This window comes from Hermetia illucens, chromosome 3 (assembly GCF_905115235.1).
Source record: "Hermetia illucens chromosome 3, iHerIll2.2.curated.20191125, whole genome shotgun sequence".
NCBI classification, from domain to species: Eukaryota; Metazoa; Arthropoda; class Insecta; order Diptera; family Stratiomyidae; genus Hermetia; species Hermetia illucens.
Window position 1 is genome coordinate 162505601 of NC_051851.1, and position 24687 is coordinate 162530287.

The 24687-nt window shown below is 46.3% G+C and overlaps 1 protein-coding gene across 1 annotated transcript; it reads left to right on the forward strand.

Annotated features, from left to right (window-relative positions):
* Window positions 1–532: 532 nt before the first annotated feature.
* Window positions 533–19669, forward strand: LOC119652897. The gene is made up of 2 exons (XM_038057270.1): window positions 533–1553; window positions 18658–19669. The coding sequence occupies exons 1-2, from the start codon at window positions 1280–1282 to the stop codon at window positions 19590–19592; spliced, it is 1209 nt and encodes a 402-aa protein (XP_037913198.1). The 5' UTR covers window positions 533–1279; the 3' UTR covers window positions 19593–19669.
* The last annotated feature ends 5018 nt before the right edge of the window (window positions 19670–24687 follow it).

Sequence of the window (24687 nt, forward strand, 5' to 3'; positions counted from 1 at the left end):
TGTAGCTAAAATTAAAATGTTTAATTCTATTAACCACGCCAGACAGATAAACGTTCTTAGCCCATGTATGAAGACCAATCTGGAATTCGCTCCTCTGATTCGAAGCCAACATCCTGATGATCTCTTTGTGTATCAAATTCTTAATCTGAGTTTTCCGTTACTTCAAGCGATTGTACGGGGAGCTACCTCTGCAACAACTTTCTTCAGAATTTGCATCGAATACAAAAGCTATTTATATGTACAATGGTAGATACATGGCTCCCCATTAGATTCAACCATACCCCATCCGGGCGTGTTTGAGAAACACCGGGCATAGGGTGGTGCAGAAATGTGTCCAGAATACTTATCGACGATCATTCTCGGTTAGTGAACGTTCTATACTCGTGGATGATTCAGGCAACTGAAAAAGATCGATATCACGATAGAGTGACAAAAAAAGATAAATGAAGCAGAAAGCGTTCGTGCCCGGGTACTTTGGAAAGGCTTTTGAAAAGATCTTGGGGTACGAGTCGAGTACGCATCGCGATGGGACAACAACAAAGTATCTGTATCTGTTTTGTCTTGTCCCGGCCGATCGAGGGAACTTATTTGAACCGAAGCAGACTAAAGTATGTACGGTTTGTAGCATGTACGCACTTCAATGTTGCCTTGCTCCGGCATACAGATTACTTTCCACTACCCAAGTACTCCGCCATGCCACTCAGTTCAGCAAAGATCATTCAAAGTCTGATCAACACATTGTGAAGTCGTTCCGATCGGGCCGTGATCGAGCTGTGCCCTCCTCGCAAGAACTCAATTTTATTGGGTGAAAATTGAGCTGAAAGGAAAACACATTAGTATCTTGCACTTTACACGCTAGCAATAAGTATCTGTACTTTACCGAGCGCGGGAAAATTCAAACCGGTCGGGCGGGTTCTTCGAAGCTCGCAAAGGTGCCATGGGGCGCAATGTTCGGCCGATCGACTAGGCATGGTGAATATCACTCGGTGTGATCTGTGGGATCTGTAACCGAAAGTGTTTATTTTTTTCGGTGGAGAGAGTGAAAATCAAATAGGATAAGTACATAACGCGATTGTTTATAGAACTCGATCGTGTGAACAAGTGCGTGTAGCCGGGAGGAGAGCTGCGGTCGCGTGGGTGCAGCCATTCAGTGATCGTGCCAACAATTTCTTGTACATATGTTCATGGTGGTACTGTGGGCCGGCGAGGGGGAGTGAGGACCCTCAGAGTTCATAGGAAACATTGCATATGCATCTTCAGGTACCTCTCGTGGACGATCATGATCGGCAAAAATGAAAGTGTCTCAGACATAGTGCAACAAGTTTTCAACGGATCCTCGCCACGTGATGAAGATCAGTTCGATTTCCGCACAAATGCCAGCCAGTATGGACTGAGAAATGTGAATAGTGTTGGGGTGGATGGGGGGTTGGAGGGTGACGACAAACTGATCGTTGACAACTACTATATTTGGATGTTTCTAGCAACGTTTGGAACTACAGGGATTTTACTGAATCTGATGATCATTTATGGATTACTTCGAGCGAAATGTAATGGTGAGTGTTTGAGCGACTTTATTTCTGGGTTGGGTTCGTATTCGCTGTTCTGTGCTAAATCAGCTTAATTGGAACAATTATATGTAAAGCGATCAGAGATCATGCGGAAATTGACCTATGCATTCTGTACAAGCGAAATTTAAACAACGAATGGTTGCATCATTAGGTGGTATCAAGGGAAGCAGGGATCACTGAATACAGCCTGACTGATGTAGGTTACTTCCCTCAGGTATACCACGAGGATCGAGCATGGGAGCTGAAACATTAGGACCAGACAAGGAAGACTTTTACCATGACTGAGGTCATGATCTTCCCCGATGAAGGTTCCATTCTTCCAACTTCCACAGCAATGACCCTAACCATTGGCATGTGCGGACTCAGACGCTATACAACATAAAACCACTACTCAAAGATAACACTTGCTCCCGCTTGCTAGCTTCTTTGTGCTAAGTGCAAACTTTCATTGTATCTCAGAATTTGCGGGCTGTAATCTATGCTCAATGAACAGTGACTCGAGGCTTGGTCACGCTCCATTATTACTTTTTTTCGTGTTGATTTTCACTGGAAAGGAAAAAACATTCTGATTATTCATAACAATCATCGTATTACTGAACGGATGGACGCACAGATGGATCGCAAAAACGGACGAACCAACGGATGGCTGACTAATGCTTGATTACATTGTTTTGGCAGGAAGTTGGCCTTAGGTACCCGAGACCAAGCATAAAGGCAGTAGTTTGTGCCCAAGTGCAATAACTTTGTTTCTTGGCAACAAAGGTGCGATATGTTTGCTTTTATAGAGAGAGACCTATGCTAGCAGTGTAAACACAACACAATGAACTTGTAATGAGCAAAGCCATAAAACAATCGCACATTGCGGAGACAATGTCAAGATCATTACACTCAATGAATGTAAGCACGCATGGTTTATGACGGTTTTTGTGCTTAATATTGTGATATTTATACAGTTGGGGCCATATGGCGAGAAACGCTCCACTGGGCCTTAGCATGGTCTCGCTTTTACTGATTAAGTTCTTTATTCAATTTATTTGCATTTTTGACCAGACCGGCTGGTGGTCTGCAATAAGTTCTCGGTGTGCCGCTGTGTAGGACGGGGATACAATTAACTTGGATAAGATATTCTTCCATTTTTAGAGAGTAATCGCAATGAATTCTGAATCATGCCTTGCTAAAAGCTTGGGGATTATGGCTAGTTCAGGCGCCAGACGCTTGGCTAGTTGCCATGCCTTTAAGTTGGCTCACTTGGCGCTTGGGGTCGAGAATAATTATGTATAATATATGAGTTACTATCATAGGAAATGAACGTGGAATTCTTACTAAGGAACTTCGAATCTAAAAACACACAAACAGACTGGTAAACTGACGGATAAGCAGAAGGTCATCTATACATTGTAATGACTTATGGAATTGCGAGATGACCAAAAGACTATCCAGGTTGACGAAGAGCAACCAAGTGAGCTCAGATAACACAAAACCGTGAAAGTCTGTCAGCACCTGAGTGCAGCTCCACTGAAGTGTCCTGTCGACATGCGCTAGCGAAACTCGAAAATTTTGAGGCGAAAGTCCTTCTGTCACTTTAGTCCATCTCATGTCAATTACAAACATAGGATATCACATGACATTACTCCATATTCGAGTTGGAAAACTCAAGACCCGAGTGCCTCGGTCAAAAGGGTAGATCAACCATGGATCACATTCTCAAAGATTGCCCTTAACAATTCTATGGGTCAAACGCTACATTGGACCTGCGGATAGAAAACTCAACTCTACAAGATGGGATGGGAATACTTACTTCATGGGGAAAAGACGTGTAACACAAAGTTTGGACACAATAGTTTTTCTAGGGTGCAGTGCAACTTCCCTTCCCAAAGTATCTATAGGGTGCGGCAGCATAAGTTCCTTTTTTAAAATGCGCGCCACTCAGTTAGTTGATGTCATAGCGGAGCGCTAGTGGTCTAATTCAAGAAGGGATACTGTAAAGTTTTGTCCCGATACGGTTCAGTCGCCATCATGCGTTGGAATAGTGAGGAGCGAGCCTTTGCCGTTGAGGTTTACTTTTCAAGCGGATGTTCGGTTATTGCAACACAGCATGCATTTCGGAATCGCTTTAATTTAGCCCCGTTGGCTCCCGTCCCAGACCTCAAATCAATTGTTACATGGGTCACTACATTCAGACAAACTGCAAGTGCGACAAAAGGAAGAACTGGAGTCCCTCGGCCCGTTAGATCACCTGAGAACATTGGAGCAGTGAGAGCGTGAATGTTGCGATCGCCACGGCGTTCTGCGCGCAAACACGCATCTGCCCTTGGACTATCCGATTGTTCTATGAGAATAATTCTTCGTGATGATCTTCATTTTCATCCCTATAAGATGGCGATAGTGCAGGGACTTTCAGAACGTGACTTCAATTCTCGGATGAACGCGTGTGAGCTTCTTCTTGATGTCGTTCCCGAGGGTGCTATTGTTTTTTTTAGCGATGAAGTCCATTTTCATTTGTGTGGGTCGGTTAACAAACAAAACATGCGCTACTGGGCTGACACCAACCCTCGAGAATTGCATCAAAAGCCTTTGCATTCACCCAAAGTCACAGTGTGGTGTACAATTTCCTCAGCTGGAATTATTGGTCCCTGGTTTTTTGAGGAAAATGAGGTTACCGTGACAGTGAATTCGGACCGGTATGTAAACATGCTACAGAATTTTTTTTTCCCACGGCTAGAAAATTTGGATTTGGGGGACACTTGGTTCCAACAAGACGGTGCAACAGCACACACTTCAAGAGCATCGATGGCTGTTCGATGTTTCCAGAGCGCCTTATCTCCATTAGAGGCGATTTGTAATGGCCGGCACGCTCTCCCGATCTGTCCCCTTGTGATTTTTTTCTATGGGGTTTTTTGAAATCCCGTGTTTATGTGAACCGTCCAAGAACCCTACAAGATTTGAAGACCAACATCCAAGAAGAAATTGCCAACATAACACCTGCTATGCTAACAAGAGTCATGACAAACGCCAGAAATCGGTTTACGCAATGTATGGAGAATGGGGGACGTCACCTAATAGATTTGATCTTCAAAACAATGTAAATAAAAACTTTAGACATGTACCTACATTATAAAAAATAAATAAATATTTTCTGATGCATACAATAGTTTTTTTCGGTTTATGCGTCCAAAAATGGAATGATCGCCTCGTGGAACACGGTCTTAGATTCAATCTGGATAAAATTGAATTTTTGACGACCGATCCCCATGATCCCCATGAAACAGACACAATTACTGTCAGCGGCAGTGGCTTGCCCAGAACTGAGTGATTTAAATACCTCGGGTCAATGCTCTCAGCCATTGGAGAACTGTCCTATGAAATCGCTTCACGCATTAACGCAATCTGGATGGAGTGGCATTCCACAACTGGTGTTCTTTGTGATCGACGTATCAACGAAAGTCTCAAATTTAAAATTTCGCGCAATGTTGTCCGTCCTGTCGCACTCTATGATTCTGAGTGTTGGCCGACTATAAAAGACAATGAACGGCGTCTTGCGGTAATGAAGACGAAGATGTTGAATTGGACTAGTGGCGTGACACGGTTTGATCACATCCGAAATGAGGCTATCCGCGATCGATTTGGGGTTGCACCGATCGTGGAAAAACTGCGAGAGAGGCGTCTTCCATGATATGGTCACGCTATTCGCGCTAACGAGAGTTCACTGGCCAATGTTTTAGTTTAGTTTAGTTAAATGGGGGGAGCCGCAGCTCCGAGCACTCAGGCCATTATTAGGCTCATTGTACTATCCCCGTAAGTTGCCTATTCAATGGCTTCCCGCCTACGGTGTTCGCAGGCTTTAGCGAATCTGAGAACATTCTCAAGAGGCAGAGAGTGTGCAGATTCTTCATTGAAGAAAACCTTGCCAAGGTGTCTTCGTCTGAGATCTGAGGATGCCGGGCAGCTGCATAAAAAGTGCAGGGCAGTTTCCTCCTCCTCCTCACATTGGCTGCACACAGCCGAAACCACTACCCCAATCTTTTCCATATAGTAGTTTAAGGGGCAGTGTCCCGTCAAAAGCCCTACTAGGGTTTTCATGTCCCACTTCTTAAGGGACAACAAAAATGCCGCTCTAGTGGCCCTAGTCCAAATTTCTCCACTCGGTTGCGTGAATCCTTGCAATTTCACCTTTCAGAGTAGACTTGACAGTAGATGGTCGGATTCCAAGAGCTGGTTCTGGGCCCACCATTGTGGATCCAGACCCTCGGCGAGCCAGTCTATCAGCCCTCTCATTACCGGCGATGTTAGAGTGCCCCGGCACCCACATCAGGAATGTTTCGTTCAGTCGGCCAAGTTTCAGCAGCACCTGATGACAACTCCACACCAATTGGCTTGATATGTTGTTGCCATCTAGTGCTGATAATGCCGCCCGACTGTCGGAACAGATTCGAATGGTGCGACCCCTCCATTTTTGTCGCAGACATTCTTCTGCTGCCAATGAAATGGCATATATCTCCGCCTGGAATATGGTCGTCATTTTTCCGAGGGGTCGGGCCTGTTCTATAATCGGATTCTCCGAGAACACGCCTGCACCCGATCCATCCTCCGTGACTGACCCGTCGGTGAAGATTATTAGGTCTGTAATCTAAAAAGACTCATGGCCACTTGTCGACCATTCTTCTCTTTCGGTGATTACGACAGTGTATGTCTTTTCAAAGACGAATCTGGAAACCATATGATCGGTCGGCATCAGGGCTACTGGATGTTTTTCAAGGAATTTCCATATAGACGCATGCCCGTTGGATTGGCCGCCTTTCCACGCCCCAATGGTATCGAGCCTATATGCGTCGTTGGCTGCTTTCCGTTTCACCTCCAAGTGGATGGGGGGTAAATTTAGGATGGCTTCAAGTGCCGCAGTCGGCGTAGTACTCATTGCTCCAGTAATACTTAGGCAACCAAGTCTCTGAATCTGCGTTAGCAGCTTCCTGCTATTAGCAAAGTTCAGTCTTGGCCACCAGACCATGCATGCATACATCAAAATGGGTTTTATTATGGATGTATACATCCAATATATCCGTTTAGGTGAAAGCCCCCAGGTCTTACCTATCGCATTCCTACAGCACCAGAGCAATCTGCAGGATTTCTGGTATTGTTCCTGGATATGATGCTTCCACGTTAACTTGGAGTCGAAATGTACTCCTAAGTACTTGACTGTTTGTGCCAGCTGGATTTCCGCCCCTGCTAAGGTGGGTAGCGTATAGCTGCCCCACCTGACGTTCCTAGTGAACATAACTAGTCCAGTCTTTCTAGCGTTCACCGTGAGTCCATTGCGGAGGCACCAGCTGTGGATTACATGCAGAGTTGCATTCAAGCGGTCACATACTGTGTCCGCAAACTTGCAGGTAATTATTACGGCTAGGTCGTCGGCAAATGCTTGCGCGAAGGCTTTTTTGTCCTCCAGGAGCCACAGCAGGGTATCCATCACCAAGAGCCATAACAGTGGAGAGAGAACCCCTCCCTGTGGGCAGCCCCTGAGACATCCTGCTTCAATAGACTTCTGGCCGACCGATATGTGGATTTTACTCCAGTCTAGCATGTGAAGGATCCAACTGTTTAGCAGCGGTTCGATTCCATGCTGTCTTGCCGCATCACAAATTGCCGCAAATGAGGCATAATTGAAGGCACCTTCGATGTCCATGAATGCGCCTAAAGCGTATTCTTTATCGGACATCGCCTTTTCAATTTTTGCCGTAAGTTCATGGAGTGCTGTCTCCGTGGATTTGCCTTTCTGGTAGGCGTGTTGCCTATGGTGAAGTGGCCATTTAGGAATGTGTGTATCCCTTATGAACCGATATACTAATCTTTCTAGTCCTTTTAGCAGAAAGGACGTTAGGCTGATCGGTCGAAAGCTTTTTGCGTCTGTGTAGGTGGGTTTTCCTGGTTTGGGAATGAACAACACCTTCACATCCCGCCATATAATTGGAATATAAGCGTGTGCTAGGCATGCCCGATATATATTCCGAATGTGTCGACCCAGGGCATCCATTCCTTCTATTACTAGCGCAGGAATGATGCCATCCGGACCTGCAGACTTATATCTGTGGAACGAGTTAAATGCCCATTTCACTCCCTCCAGTGATACTACTTTGCATGCCAGATTCCAATCTCTCGGTTGAGGGCTGTATGCACCTGTTGGCCCCGAGATTAGATTTTGGATGCTGCCTGGGAAGTGTACTTCAAGCAAATGATTTGCCGTTTCTTCATCGCTTTCGGTGTACTTCCCATTCTGTAAACGTAAGTAACCCAGTTCCTGGCTACGTTCTTTGACCAGAATCCGCTTCAGCTTTGAGGTTGCCTCAAGAGAGTTAGTCTCTTCGCAAAAGCGTCTCCAAGATGATCGTTTAGCCGATCTTATGCTCTTCTTTAGAGCCTTCTGTGCCTCTTTATAGCGATTCCAGCTAGTGCTTGATTCGCCCTTCAGAGTACGATTAAGGAGCATCCTTGTCGTTCTCCTCTGTTTTGCCAAATCCGAGTTCCACCATGGTGTTTTACCCTTCTTTGGCATCTTGAGTGGACAGCTTTCTTCGAAAGCTTCTCTCATGCTAGTTGTGATCATCTGGGTTGTCTTCTCAATTCAATAGATCAATGGATTTGATGCGCCTCCCAGGGATCGTAACTCGGGCGTTCAATTCTGTTTGATACATTACCCAATCTGTCTTCCTCGGATTCCGAAATGGAGTGGGTGGAGGTAGATCCATGCCCATAACGAAATCAATGCGTCTGTGATCCGAGAGTGTGATATCGTTTGATACTCTCCACTCTCCGATCAGAGCCGCGATGTCAGGAGATGCCACCGTGATGTCGATGACCTCTTGCCTGACCACGTTGAAGAAAGTGGGTTCATTACCCACATTTAGGATTTGTAAATTGGTTCCTGCTAGATACTCCAGTAGTCTCGATCCTCTTGCATTGATGTTCGAACTTCCCCAGCATATGTGGTGAGCGTTGACATCACATCCTGCTATTTCCCCCATGCCTCTACTTTTGGCATATTGGATAGCTCTGATGAATGTTCCACTGGGAACGTCTTCTGCGTCGTAGGGGAAGTATGCAGAGCACCATAGTATCTCTTTATCTCCCTGTTGACTTTTTATGGTTAGCTCAACCGATGTGGTGTCGCCATCACATAGATCGTTAACCAGGTTAGCCTGGAAGTCTTTGGAGACTACCATGCAGGTGCGGGGTTGATCTCTTCCATTGGCATACAATAAGTCAGCATGTTGGAAGTTTAGGCCCCTGACTGCCCCACCAACAACCCACGGTTCTTGTATGAGGTCTATAAATGTCTTGCAGCTATTGATCCGACGACTGATAAGTGCAGTCGCCGCTTTACAATGCTGCAAATTTACTTGGGAAATGTGGCACCTCATTTATGTTTCAGATGTAGATGCCGGGGGCTGCATGTCCCCTTCAATGGTTTTAGGAGCCGACACTTGTAACGTGACGGTCCCCAGCCCATAGTAGAGCCGGCAACCCGATTTTTCCCGAACTTTCTTAACATCAGGTTCGGGAACGCCGATAGTGAGAAAAGTTCCCGGCCTATCGGTTTTCTCTCCTGTTTTGCTGCCTAGCAGCAACCAGGTGGAAATGTTAAGGTTGTTCTGCACACCAAGTTGTTCCAGAACCCCGACACCATTTCGCTCTTCTTCTGGAAGCCAGAGAAAGGACTTTTTGATCGATGGCAGCTCAGAGACCCTTTTCAAGGTTAGTCGCGCACCCTCCCACACATCGTTAAGGGAGGAGCAGTACTGCCTGAGCCACTCGTTCGTGTCTTCGTCAGCAAAGTTCAGCCGTAACATTTTACGGTATACACCTACCGACTCAAAGCAAAGCTTAATGTCTTGCGCGGACGCAGTCCTTACAGCTAGGAGGAGTTTCCTCCTAAGCTGTTCGCACTGCTCAGTATCGTAGCCGGATGGATTGGAGTCGTCATACAGGACCCATCCATCGGCTTCGATAGCCTTGACTGCAAATGAAGGCCTAGCCGTTGCCGGCCGAGCCCTCTTTGCCGCCTTTTGTGTCGAAGAGTTAGGATCGTCCGAGGACCGCTGCCGCTCCGGTTTCCCCTTAGCCGCAGGTGCCCCGAACGCTCCTTTCCCCTCAACCTTGGCACAGCTCTTTGGTTCTGCGTTGCCCGGAGGCGGTTTGCCCGAAGGCGGTTTGCCCGAAGGCAGTTTGCTGTCCGTGGACAGGTGCTTACCCATGGGCAAGACTTTAGCCTCAGCAGGTGGCGCCGATTGGAGCCTGGGGTCAGGAGTACTGACAGAAGGGGCCTGCTTCGGCTCATCCGTTAAGGACTGGGTCCCAATTGAATTGGTTCCCACTTGAATAAGTGGGGAATCTGAGTCTAGACTCAGGTTCTCCATCGATGAGCTCAGGGTTGCCCCTTCACTCGGGGTTGGATCGTCACGATCGAAGTTTAATTGTGTTTGCTTAGTAGGTTTGTGTTTTTGTTTTTTTGTTTTTTCATAGTTGGCTGCCATGGCCTCAATTTTTCCGGGGAAAGTAAGTCGATCTCGGCAGAGCCCCTTTTTGCCGAGACAAGGCTAGTTGAAACTGGGGGTCGCCTGGTACCCAGAGTTCACCGTTCATCTTAACCCCTGTGACCATTCAGCCCTCGGCACGGTAGTCACACCTTGGCTTGGGGTTTTGATTACCGCTTGGCTTCAGGTGTCACCTCCCGTTTCCTGGAGGATCGTCCTTACTGAGCTCCCTCACCACGTCAAGGTAGGTAATCGTCGAGGGAGCTCGAGCTCAACATCGAACTCGATGGTAAACGACCAAAAAGGCCGTTCGAAACAATGGTGGCTTAATACACTGGGTGGGGATTTAAAAGCCTCGAGATTGCATGCAGATAAAGCCAAAAGGTGAGGCCGATCACGACGAGCCGACCCCGCTTCTAAACGCGACAAAGGTTGAAAAAAAAGAGCAGACCTTCTTCCTTCGAGACCAACTATTAAAGCAGACACCTCTACGGAAAGAGCTCTCCATGTGACACAATGTATCGCCAAAGCGTGAGACGCGTCCACGCATGGGAGATGCCCATTCCCTAGTGGAATAGTAAACTGCCTGCCTTCGTTCAGCTTGCCGCCGAGCCAGACGAACTGCTCAGAGGATCGGTCAGGGTTGAAATGAGCACGCCTATAAGCAAGCCCGCAGAGCCCTCGACGTCACCACCCAGCAATGCGGGAGGGAATGATTTAAGTAGCTCTGCTCCAAAGCGGAAGTAAACTCTAGGGAGAGCACCAAAACAATCAGGATGGGTGGATTTTGAGACTGTCCATTTCCGCAGATCACGTGCCTAAACCTCTTTTTAAAATTCATCCAGGTTTATTTCCCACCAAGAGGAGGGCACTGAATGCTTTCGGCAATCTTTGAATATGACGGCAATATCGCCAATCACCAGAGACGAGTTGCTGCAAATCTGCGGTAGAATAAGAAACAACAAAGCCCCGAGTTTGAATGGCATACCGACTAGGGTCCTTAAACACGTCGTGAAACCCAGACATCTCCGAAAGGATATTTCTTACACAATGAAAGCGGTGGAAGTTGGTTATGCTTCCTATGGCAGGTAAACTACAGATACTGCGGAGAAAATGCTGGAGCGGGTAATCTACAATAGATTTCTCCCGACTATTAAGAGCCGAGAGGGCCTTGCGGATCCGCAGTATGCATTGGCAGGTGAGTTGATAAACATATACATTGAGAAGTCAACCCCTCCTTTGTCGTAGACGAAAAACGCTGAAATGGAGAGATTTGTAAATAAATGGCAAGAACATTGGGAACACCCGCGAAAGGGCGCCAATCCTGCTGGCATGCCAGGAAGATTGGCGGGGATTGGTGCTACTTTCGGCCAACGTGAGAAACGGTCCACCACGGTCAGGCAGCAACGACAGGTGGGCAAACATACGTCTGTATTACTAGTTTAACGGTAGCGTTTGTCCCTGAGTGGGATGAGTAGTGTAAGTTATTGGAAATAGTTTTTTGGAATGGGTGAGTGATGTAATGTCGGATGGTACCAGTGGATACATCACACCATAGGTTGCAGCTGACCGCCGGAACCTGGAATTGCTTCAGTCGAGGCCCTGTGTTTCCATATTGTAGCATTTCGAGCTCTTCGTATGCGGACTGAGATGCTGTAGGTTTTATAATGCGTCCGGGACAACTTCATATACTCCTAAATATTTGTCTGTTTGGACCAGCTGGATTTCTGCCCCTGATAAGGTGGGTAGCGTGTAACTTCTCCGCCTGACTTTCCTAGTGAATATAACTAGTCCAGTCCTTCTAGCGTTCACTATGAGTCCATTATGGAGGCACCAATTATGGATTACATGCAGTGTTTCATTCAGGCGGTTACATACTGTGCCCGCAAACTTGCCGAAAGTTATTACAGCTAGATCGTCCGCAAAAGCTTGGGCGAAGACCTTTGTGCTCTCCAGGAGCCATAGCAAGGTGTCCATTACTAGGAGCCATAATCGAGGAAAGAGAACCCTTCCCTGTGGCCAACCTCTAAAACACCCTGCTTCAATAAACTCTGGCAAAGTGCAGGATCCAACTGATTAACGGCAGATCGATTCGATACTGTCTTGCCGTGTTACAAATCACCACGACTGGGGCATAATTGAAGGCGTCTTCGATGTCCATAAATGCACCTAAAGCGTATCCTTTACCGAACATTCTCTTCTCAATTTTTGCCGCTAGTTCATGGAGTGTTACCTCTGCGGATTTGCCTTTCTGGTAGGCATGTTACGTACAGTGCAGTGGCCACTTACGGATATATGTATCCCTTATGAATCGATCTACTCGTCTTTTTAGTAAAACGAAGTTAGACTGATCGGTTGGAAGCTTTTTGCGTCAGTGTAGGTGGGTTTCCCTGGTTCGGGAACAAATATTACCTTCACATCACGCCAGCTGGCTGCAATATAAGCATGTGCTAGACAAGCGCGGTATGTATTCCGAATGTGTAGGTCCAGGGCATCCACTCCCTCTATTACTAAAACAGGAATAATCCCATCCCGGACCTGCAAACTTTTATCTATGGAATGCTCCCGTGAAACCGCCAAATCCGTGTTCCACTATGGTGTCTTACCCTTCTTTGGCATCATGGGTGGACAGCTCTCTACGAAAGCGTCTCTCATGCTGGTAGTGATCATCTGGGTTGTTTTCACAATTCCAACAGTGGATTTGATGCGTCTCCCAGGGATCGTAACTCGGGCGTTCAGTTCTGTTTTGTACGTCTCCCAATCTGTCTTATGTGCACTTCAAAATGGAGTAGGTGGAGGTGGATCTATGCCCATTACGTTATCAATGCCCCTGTGATTCGAGAATGTGATATCGTCGTGACCAGGTTAAAGAAAGTGAAGAAAGTACTCAAATTGAGGAGTTCCTACCAGATACTCCAGTAGTATCGATCCTCTCGCGTTGATGTTGGAGCTTCCCCAGCATATACATACAACATCTCCTTCTATTATTCCCATGCCTTTACTTTTGGCATATTGGTTAGCTCTGATGAATGTTCCCCAGGGAACTTCGTCTACGTCTTAAGAGAAATAAACATAGCACCATAGAATTTCCTTATCTCACTGTTGGCTTTTTATGGTCATTTTCATCATTGTGGTGTTGCCATCACATAGGTCGTTAGCCAAGATAGCTTTGAGGTCTTTTGACAACAACAATGCAGGAGCGGGTTCTATCACTTCCATTGGCATACACCAAGGTAGTAGTTTAAACCCTTAGTTTCCCCACCAACAATCCATGGTCCCTGTATGGGATAGGTACATGTCTTGCAGCTATTTATCCGACGACTGACCAGTGCAGTCACCGCTTCATAATGCTGCAAATTTATCTGGGAAATATAGCACCTCATCTACGGTTCAAATGAAGATGCCAAGGTCCCCTTCGATGGTTTTAGGAGCCGACACTTGTAATGTTACGGTCCCAAGCCCATAGTAGAGCCGGCAGCCCGTTTGTTCCTGAACTTTCTTAATATCGGGTTCGGGAACGCCGATGTTGAGAAAAGTCCCGGGCCTATCGGCTCTTCCCGTTACTTTGCTAGCTAGTAGCAACCAGGTGGAGGTGTTGAAGTTATTCTGGACTACAAGTTGTCCCAGGACTTCACCACCATTACGCTTCTCTTCTGGAAGTCAGAGAAAGCACTTTCTAAACGATGATAGCTCGGAAACCCTCTTCAGGGTCAGTCGTGCATTTTCTCAAATATCGTTGAAGGAGGAGCAGTACTATCTAAGCCATGTGCTTTCGTCGGTAAAGTTTATTCGTAACATTTTACGGTATACACCTACCGACTCAAAGCGTAGTGTAATTTCTTGCAAAAGATGCAATCCTTACAACTAGGAGAAGTTTTCTCCTAAGCTGCTCATACTGCCCTGTATCGTAACCGGCTATCGGCTTCGATAGCCTTGGCTGCAAATGAAGACTTTACCGTTGCCGTCAGAGCCTTCTTTGCAGCCATTTGAGCCGAAGAGTTGGTATCGTCAGAAGACCGCTGCCGCTCTTGTTTGCCCTTAGTTGCAAATGCCACAGACGATCCTTTCCCTTCAATATTGGCACAACCCGGTGGTTGTGTTTAGCCTGTGTTGTGTTTAGCCTGAAGACAGTTTGCCCAAACACGGTTCGCTCGGAGGCGGTTTGCCCGAATTCGGTTTGACTGGAAGCGGTTTGGTTGAAGTCTTTTTGCCTGGAGGCATTGTTTTGCCCGGAGGCTGTTTGCTGTCCAAAGACAAATGCTTACCCGTAGGTAAGACTTTAGCCTGAGCAGCTAGCGTCGATTGGAGCCCGGGGTTAGGAATGCTGACAGAAGGGAACTGCTTCGGTTCGTCCATTGAGGATTGGATTCTAATAGGGTTGGTTCCCATTTGAATAAGTGGTGAATCTGAGTCTAAACTCAGGTTCTCCATGGAAGAGTTCAGGATTGCCCCTTCGATCAGGGTTGGATCGTCATGATAAAAGTGCTCTTAAATTTTTTTGTTTTTTAAATTTTTAGATTCTTCAGAGTTGGCTGCCATGGCCTTTGTTTTTTCGGGAAAAGTTAGTCGAACTAAGTGTAATTCTAGGGATTAAATTATTTGAAATAACTAAGACTTGTTTTTAAGGTTTTGTGTAAACACAAAACCTTATTAAAATCGGTTTACTGTCTGTCTGTCTTTTTTTTTTTTTTTTTTGAGGAGGTGGAAATCTTCAAAAGACACTGGTCTGGACACACCAGCGTGTGGGATTTTTACCCACTAAAACCACCCCCGACTCCCTCCCTGCCCCGCGGAACCACCATAAGGTATTACATCACGGGGCGGAGTCAGCTCACTCTAGCTTAATCCCATTTCTTCTATACGCGGCGCACGTGACCGCGTTTTTTTCCTTTCCTCTGCCTTTCGCAATTTATCTTGAATTGATGCGATCATGGAGTTGACCGCATCCCAATTCCTTTGATGTGCTAGCATTTTCGGCACCAGATTTTCTGGTACCAGCACCTCTCCTAGAGTCTCCTCTAGGTTCCTCCTTTCTTCCACAAATCTCGGACAGTGAAAGAATACATGCTCTGGGTCCTCTGGGACTCCATCGCAATTTGGACAGTCGGGTGAGGTCTCCAATTTAAACCTGTGAAGGTATTGGAGATATCCTCCATGTCCTGTGAGAAACTGGGTGAGATTATAATTAACCTCACCGTGTCGTCTCTCCAACCACTCCTTGATGGCAGGAATGAGCCTGTGTGTCCACCGACCCTTTCCCGAGCGTTCCCACCGCTCTTGCCATCTATTTATGGATCTCTCCCTCTCAGCCTTCTTCGTCTGCAATAAGGGAGAGATTGGCTTCGCATGGTATATATTCGCCATCTCATCTGCTAAGATGTCAATGGGCATCATTCCAGAGATGACGAATGCTGCATCATCTGAGACAGTCCTGAAGGCAGAGCATACCCTCAGAGCTGTCCTCCTGTAGACTGCATTCAGTTTGCTAGTGTTAACTGACATCCGCAACGCCTCGCTCCAAACTGGGGTCGCATAGAGCATGATTGAGGTCACCCCCTGGCTATAAGCAACCTAGAGGTATGCCGTGGCCCTCCCACGTTCGGCATCATCCTCGCCAGGGCCATACTGGCAGTGGATGATTTGATGATTTATCACAAACATACTGTACGTGTTGCTTATAGCTGAGCTTCCTGTCTATCACCACCCCCAAGTATTTGATGGCCGGCTTGGAAGTGATGATATGATTCCCGACTCTAACACAAGCGTAATTTCTCTTCCGGCGCTTCGTGATGAGGACCGCTTCCGTTTTTTCCTCCGCAAGCGTCAGACCAGAGCTCTCCAACCAGCATTTGACAGCATTGACTGCCTCGCTTGAGTATAACTCAGCATCTTCGAGACGCTTTGCGACAACAACCAGTGCAATGTCGTCAGCGTAACCCACCACTGTGGCTTCCTCCGGAAGGGGAAGATTAAGTACATCGTTGTACATGATGTTCCACAGTAGTGGGCCCAATATGGAGCCCTGCGGGACACCCGCGGAAACGACGTACTCCTGCGGTCCGTCATCAGTGTCGTACCAGAGCCTCCTTTTAGTTAAATAACTATCGACAATTGCGGCGAGGTAGGCGGGAATACCAACCTTCGCTTGGGATTTCCGGATTAGATTCCAATTGGCCGAATTGAATGCATTTTTCACGTCCAGGGTTACTACCACGCAATATTTGCTGGTACTACCCTTTCCGTGGATTGCATCTTCGGCCAAGCCAGTAACCAATTTGATGGCATCAATGGTTGATCTGGCTTTACGGAATCCATACTGCCGATCTGAAAGGCCGCCTTGGCTCTCAACTACTGGGAGTAATCTATTATAGATTACCCGCTCTAGCATTTTCCCCACCGTGTCCAAAAGACATATGGGTCGGTATGAGGATGGTTCACCTGGTGGTTTACCAGGCTTAGGCAGAAGCACCAACTTCTGCCGCTTCCATACCGCTGGAAATATTCCCTCGGACATGCACGCTTCGAACAACTCAGCAAACATGTCCGGCCTGGATTTCACGGCAAGCTTAAGGGCCTTATTCGGTACTCCGTCCAGACCCGGTGCTTTATTGTCTCCTATTCTGCCGCAGATCTCCAGGAGCTCGTCTCTGGTGACTGGCGGGATTGCCGTCACATTCAGAGGTGGTTGGAATGTGTCGGTGTTCTCCTCTTGCTGGGGGAATAACCCCTGGATGATTTTCAACAAGAGGGCGGGGCAAGTGATCTGCGAAGACGAACGGCCTCTAAATCGTCCCATCACGATTCCATAAGCTCTCCCCCACGGATTTACGTTCGCTTCTGAGCAGAGCTCCCTAAAGCATTTCCTCTTGCTTCGCTGGATGGCGAGCTTGAGGGTTTTGCGGGCTGCCTTGTAGGCGCACTCTTTCTGCCCTTGATCGACTCTACCTACCGCCCTCTGAGCCGCTCTTCTCGCTCGGTGGCAGGCTGATCGAAGGCCGGTCAGTTCATCATTCCACCAGTAGTTTGGTCTTCTACGGGGGAATGCGCACCTCCTAGGCATGGACGCGTCACATGCTTTGGCGATGCATTGAGCCAGATGGACAGCTCTTTCCGTAGAGGCGCCTGCTATATCATGTTGATCCAACCACACCTCTAAGAAGCTCTGCTCATCCAAAGATTTTGCAGACCAGCCTGAAATCTTTTTCGGTTTCGGGCATGATAGCTCTTTGCCCTGAGGTTCGACACATGTCTCAAAGAAAACCGTCTGTCCGTCTGTCTGTCTGTCCGTCACACGCATTTTGCTCAGAGACGGTTATAGCGATTGACACCAAATTTGGTAGAAAGGTGGGAACTGTGAACGCTCACGCATACAGTGAATTACATCCTTTTACGTTGAATTTAAGGGGGGGTCCCCATACATGCAAAAGGGGGGTGTAAAATTTTTTTCATCAAATATAGTCATGTGGGGTACCAAATTAAAAGTCTCGATTAGTACTTTTCAAAGCCGATCTTAGTTTTGACATTCGTTAGAAGGGTGGGGAGCGCGGGGGGTTGAAAATGATCACTTCTTTAAGGGGGACATTCTCAGAAACTACCAAACCGAAAAATCTGAAAAAAATCAGGAGGCTGCCACTATATGGTGCCTGGGCTCCGAAATACCTTCCATTCCGATATCTGTTTAAATAAAGTTAATAATAGTATATTACTACAATTTTTTGTAATTGGTTAGAAACCTATCCTAACCTTCATCCTAGTACCATGAAAGTTTGCAGTGATATAGGCTATAATATAGAGCATGATCTTACCAAGTTTGGTGGAAATCGCACTATTACTAACAAAGTTGTAATACCTCAAATTTGTCGCTTCTTTGAAAATTGAAGACTATGAATGTCAATATCACCCGAAAGTGGATACTCTCACATAATATATGGATATATTACGTGCTACGTACTAAGAAAAACCTTTCGTACCTGAAGCGTCCAGTTTCCGGTTTCCCGACTTGTTTTCTATTCACTAGTGTCTGGGACTTGTTAGCACTGATGAAGGGAACAAGTGGTTCCCGAAATATCGGTAATTGCAAGACCAACAAAGCAGGTCCTAATTATTTCAAATAAGTCGACCTCAGCAGAGCCCTTTTTTGCTGAGACAAGGCTAGTTGAAACTGGGGGTCGCCTGGCACCCAGAGTTGACCGTTCACGGCCACCTCTTAACCCCTGTGACCATTCAGCCGTCGGCACGGTAGACATATCTTGGCATGGGGTTTTGATTATCGCTTAGCTTCAGGTGTCACCTGTGGTTTCCTGGAGGATTCTCCTTACTGAGGTCCCTCACCACGACAAGATAGGTAATCGTCGAAGGGTTAGTTTATATTACTGCGAACGTTGGAGCTCATAAATTCTAAGTTCTGTTGTGGAAGAAAATGGGCCGCAACTTCAACTTATAAAAACTGGGCAGATACTATCCAAAGGAAGAAATATCCAGTACGCTCCGTTCAGTATATTTTCGTAACAAAAACTTTCATTGTTTTCCAGAAATAATATAAATCCTTTTTCCTCTCGTTTCAGGTGCACGCTACTACCTTCTCCAACTTGCTTTTTGTGACATAGTAACCCTTAGTATATGTGGTCTTGAATTAATCTACATAAATTACCAAAGATGGATAGTATCCGCAGAACTTTGTCCAGTCTATCTAGGCCTGGAATCGTTCACAAGCACAGCCTCAATTTACTTCATAATCGCCTTGAACCTGCATGCAATATCCGTGTATAACCTCACGATCGATACAATAGAAAGGAGAAACTTGGCCGAGAATGAGTACACACAACTGGAAGCAGATCCTGGGGAAAACGACAACTACGAAATAGCGATTGACGTACGTGAAAGACGATCCCTCACTATCGACTATGGCCAACGGAAGCGGGGAATCCCCGTTTTATTGCCGGCTCTATTCATCTGGTTTCTGGGCGCTTCCATGGCGATCCCACTTTTTGTCTTTGGGAGTGTCATACCCAGCGAAGCTGACCCGGTGATCTGTGGAGTTATGAATTTTGACAGGCATAGTAATTTGATTATGCAAATTTTCGTGGGTGTCATACGAATCCTAGTACCAACTATTTGCCTCCACGTGAGCATAGGTTGGGTTCTGTACAAATTGCACTGTACAAAGATGAAGCTGGAATCATGTGGCCTGGAGGAGAACGCCACGCACGTTTTGAAATTAGCCGTTTTGCTGGCCAGCACTCTAGCGATTTTCGGAATGCAGAAAATCTACGGAAGTCTATTTTTCGAGATATTATCGACGCCATTCATGCATTTTAAGTATCCGTTTATGGACCGGACAATTGGTATTGCATTTAGTTCGCTAAGTTTTGTATTACCTGCTCTGAGGCCTGTGATGTATTTGGTCATGGATAGGCGACTTTTTGAAACGATCTTTCGATGTTGCCGGGGCAATAGCAGAAAGAGTCACTTGGAAGCCGTCGAAGTGGATTTCGAATAGGAACTGTTAGATAGTTTTGACTAAAAAGACTGAATGTGTGCAAATTGAGAATAAAGTTAAGTGTGTGAATTTTTTTAGACAGGATTTTTCTTTCTTATTTGGGTGGAGATTGATTTTGGATACCTGAAGTCATACTATGTGAGAGGTAGAGCGGTCGTGCCAGTTTTTTGCAATATTACTCCTTTCATAAATGGTCTTCATTCGCTGAAACAAAGAATCATGCGCAGCTGGTTCCCACAAAGAAGCTTATCGTGCAGCTCACGACATTATCTCATCTATGAGGAGATTGAAAGGCTGTTAGGCTCCTCTTCGCTTCGTTGTTTGTCTACAACTTGAACCTATTTATGTCTCCGAAGGAATTTCAATCTGCGATCTCTCTGTTTACCTTATGAGGCCTTGACGAATCGTGCATCAACCATATATTGAACAATGCAGACTCTACTAGAGAATTGATAGTGTCATGCAACCGAGGAATGGAATGAAGCCGGCCTTCAACCGGCTACCTTGCACAATCTTGAGAGATAATTGCGTCGAATAAAAAGAATAATGAAGTGGAGATTTCTATTCTAAAGATAAGCAATAAATTATGTCTAGAAATGAAGATTCCCCACGACGACCCTGCTGAGGTATCACCCTGGCCGTATCAGGTTTTCTCTCGTCCGCTCCATATGGAAAACCGGGAAGCTGGCCAGTTAGCCACTTGTTTGTAGACGCAAATTTATGCGAAGAAAGGAGAAGTGCAAAGTTCAAGGCACTCCGCATGCATCATCCGGTAATGCTAATCTAATTGCATATGAATACCAGATGTGAACTTTCGCTGAACCCTGTCTTTAAGCGCCAACAAACAACAAGTTGTGTAGGTTCCGCCAATGAGCCGGAATGACTAAGATGGGGCTGAGACGTGAAGCCAGATCGACGGGGCTTACGCACGAGTCTTGGATAAGAGAACCATCTGATGTTTCAATTGAGATATGTTTAATTAAGCGGACAGGATTGATACTCTAGATGATCCCGAACATCAGGCAAAATAAATTCAATTCAGTGGTGATAAAAATTTAGTTTATTCATACTTGGCCAGCTCAATAGCGATGAGATTAAAAAGTGACTCAATATTTGTGTACATTTTTCTGTTGGGGTTTTTCTTCTGATAAAAAATTGTTTACCATTTCAAAAGAATTCCACATGCGTGATATCCATTATTTTAGTTTGTTCAGCAAAATAACTAAAGCAAAAGTAATGCGTGTGGAACTAAATTTGAGTCACAACCAAAAATTCGAATTAAAAATTAAATTCAAGAGAAGAAAAATAATTATCGTAGTCATTGTGGGGTCGAACCTGCAAAAAATACTGATTGGCACAACCATTTCAAAACCGGATGCGTCAACTGATAATATAACTTCCTTCAAACTTTTTTGGCAAATGTGATTAGATTTTCCATTTCAGTTCAAATTTAGCTTTGGAAAGGACAACCGATAAGATAGTAAGTCAGCAAGAAAAAGATCTTAACGAAACTTGATGCCTGAAGAAATAAAAAATCACAGAAAAGAGAGACTTTAACTCATTCCAGGATCATTGCTAGCCACCAGGCAGCCAAATTTCTAACTCCAATTGCATTTGACCCTGCGTATCAACAATTTTTCGCAGAAGGTCCCGGTATAAAAACAGTGATTGGTGCCTACGAAGCAGCATAAAACACGGGATACATGCGCTGAACCAACACAAGGGTTAAAGCGCATCTCACACCCCTAAAAAAGGGACAACCTGTACCAACAAGCCCTCTACAACGGGGACAGAATAGGGCTAACAGCGCCATTCAGAAAAGCGCCTCGGATAGGATGAAGAAAGTAGACATAAGGCGCTGAGCGCAGAATTCGGAAATGCAAGAATTTTCACGCTACGACGCCAGCAAGTCAAGATATCAATGAAAATCCGGCGCCGGAGAGGCTCGCCAGAATCCAAGAAAATTGAAAGTTTTCACGACCCCCGGGTCGTCAAAATGGCCAAAAATGCAAAATCGTCGGATTTTCATGGTTGATGGCTTGATCGAAAGGGGAGGCCGCCCAGATTACGGAAATGCAAGAATTTTCACGCTACGATGCCAGGAAGTCAAGATATCGATGAAAATCCGGCGCCGGAGAGGCTCGCCTGAATCCAAGAAAATTGAAAATTTCCACGACCCCCGGGTCGTCAAAATGGCCAAAAATGCAAAATCGTCGGATTTTCATGGTTGATGGCTTGATCGAAAGGGGAGGCCGGCCAGATTACGGAAATGCAAGAATTTTCACGCTACGACGCCAGGAAGTCAAGATATCGATGAAAATCCGGCGCCGGAGAGGCTCGCCTGAATCCAAGAAAATTGAAAATTTTCACGACCCCCGGGTCGTCAAAATGGCCAAAAATGCAAAATCGTCGGATTTCCATGGTTGATGGCTTGATCGAAAGGGGAGGCCGCCCAGATTACGGAAATGCAAGAATTTTCACGCTACGACGCCAGGAAGTCGAGATATCGATGAAAATCTGGCGCCGGAGAGGCTCGCCAGAATCGAAGAAAATTGAAAATTTTCACGACCTCCGGGTCGTCAAAATGGCCAAAAATGCAAAATCGTCGGATTTTCATGGTTGATGGCTTGATTGAAAGGGGAGGCCGCCCAGATTACGGAAATGCAAGAATTTTCACGCTACGACGCCAGGAAGTCAAGATATCGATGAAAATCCGGCGCCGGAGAGGCTCGCCAGAATCCAAGAAAATTGAAAATTTTCACGACCCCCGGGTCGTGAAAATGGCCAAAAATGCAAAATCGTCGAATTTTCATGGTTGATGGCTTGATCGAAAGGGGAGGCCGCCCAGATTACGGAAACGCAAGAATTTTCACGCTATGACGCCAGGAAGTCAAGATATCGATGAAAATCCGGCGCCGGAGAGGCTCGCCAGAATCCAAGAAAATTGAAAATTTTCACGACCCCCGGGTCGTCAAAATGGCCAAATAATCAAAATCGTCGGATCTTCATGGTTGATGGCTTGATCGAAAGGGGAGGCCGCCCAGATTACGGAAATGTAAGAATTTTCACGATACGACACCAGGAAGTCAAGATATCGATGAAAATCCGGCGCCGGAGAGGCTCGCCAGAATCCAAGAAAATTGAAAATTTTCACGACCCCCGGGTCGTGAAAATGGCCAAAAATGCAAAATCGTCGGATTTTCATGGTTGATGGCTTGATCGAAAGGGGAGGCCGCCCAGATTACGGAAATGCAAGAATTTTCACGCTACGACGCCAGCAAGTCAAGATATCGATGAAAATCCGGCGCCGGAGAGGCTCGCCAGAATCCAAGAAAATTGAAAATTTTCACGACCCCCGGGTCGTCAAAATGGCCAAAAATGCAAAATCGTCGGATTTTCATGGTTGATGGCTTGATCGAAAGGGGAGGCCGCCCAGATTACGGAAATGCAAGAATTTTCACGCTACGACGCCAGGAAGTCAAGATATCGATGAAAATCCGGCGCCGGAGAGGCTCGCCAGAATCCAAGAAAATTGAAAATTTTCACGACCCCCGGGTCGTCAAAATGGCCAAAAATGCAAAATCGTCGGATTTTCATGGTTGATGGCTTGATCGAAAGGGGAGGCCGCCCAGATTACGGAAATGCAAGAATTTTCACGCTACGACGCCAGGAAGTCAAGATATCGATGAAAATCCGGCGCCGGAGAGGCTCGCCAGAATCCAAGAAAATTGAAAATTTTCACGACCCCCGGGTCGTCAAAATGGCCAAAAATGCAAAATCGTCGGATTTTCATGGTTGATGGCTTGATCGAAAGGGGAGGCCGCCCAGATTACGGAAATGCAAGAATTTTCACGCTACGACGCCAGGAAGTCAAGATATCGATGAAAATCCGGCGCCGGAGAGGCTCGCCAGAATCCAAGAAAATTGAAAATTTTCACGACCCCCGGGTCGTCAAAATGGCCAAAAATGCAAAATCGTCGAATTTTCATGGTTGATGGCTTGATCGAAAGGGGAGGCCGCCCAGATTACGGAAATGCAAGAATTTTCACGCTACGACGCCAGGAAGTCAAGATATCGATGAAAATCCGGCGCCGGAGAGGCTCGCCAGAATCCAAGAAAATTGAAAATTTTCACGACCCCCGGGTCGTGAAAATGGCCAAAAATGCAAAATCGTCGGATTTTCATGGTTGATGGCTTGATCGAAAGGGGAGGCCGCCCAGATTACGGAAATGCAAGAATTTTCACGCTACGACACCAGGAAGTCAAGATATCGATGAAAATCCGGCGCCGGAGAGGCTCGCCAGAATCCAAGAAAATTGAAAATTTTCACGACCCCCGGGTTGTGAAAATGGCCAAAAATGCAAAATCGTCGGATTTTCATAGTTGATGGCTTGATCGAAAGGGGAGGCCGCCCAGATTACGGAAATGCAAGAATTTTCACGCTACGACGCCAGGAAGTCAAGATATCGATGAAAATCCGGCGCCGGAGAGGCTCGCCAGAATCCAAGAAAATTGAAAATTTTCACGACCCCCGGGTCGTGAAAATGGCCAAAAATGCAAAATCGTCGGATTTTCATGGTTGATGGCTTGATCGAAAGGGGAGGCCGCCCAGATTACGGAAATGCAAGAATTTTCACGCTACGATGCCAGGAAGTCAAGAAATCGATGAAAATCCGGTGCCGGAGAGGCTCGCCAGAATCCAAGAAAATTGAAAATTTTCACGACCCCCGGGTCGTCAAAATGGCCAAAAATGCAAAATCGTCGGATTTTCATGGTTGATGGCTTGATCGAAAGGGGAGGCCGCCCAGATTACGGAAATGCAAGAATTTTCACGCTGCGACACCAGGAAGTCAAGATATCGATGAAAATCCGGCGCCGGAAAGGCTCGCCAGAATCCAAGAAAATTGAAAATTTTCACGACCCCCGGGTCGTCAAAATGGCCAAAAATGCAAAATCGTCGAATTTTCATGGTTGATGGCTTGATCGAAAGGGGAGGCCGCCCAGATTACGGAAATGCAAGAATTTTCACGCTACGACGCCAGGAAGTCAAGATATCGATGAAAATCCGGCGCCGGAGAGGCTCGCCATAAACCAA

Bases quoted from the DNA above. Each gene is read 5' to 3' on its own strand.
- LOC119652897 (XM_038057270.1), top strand. From the start codon at position 1,280: ATGATCGGCAAAAATGAAAGTGTCTCAGACATAGTGCAACAAGTTTTC. The intron at 1,554-18,657 runs GTGAGTGTTTGA...CTCTCGTTTCAG, and splicing joins ACTTCGAGCGAAATGTAATG to GTGCACGCTACTACCTTCTC.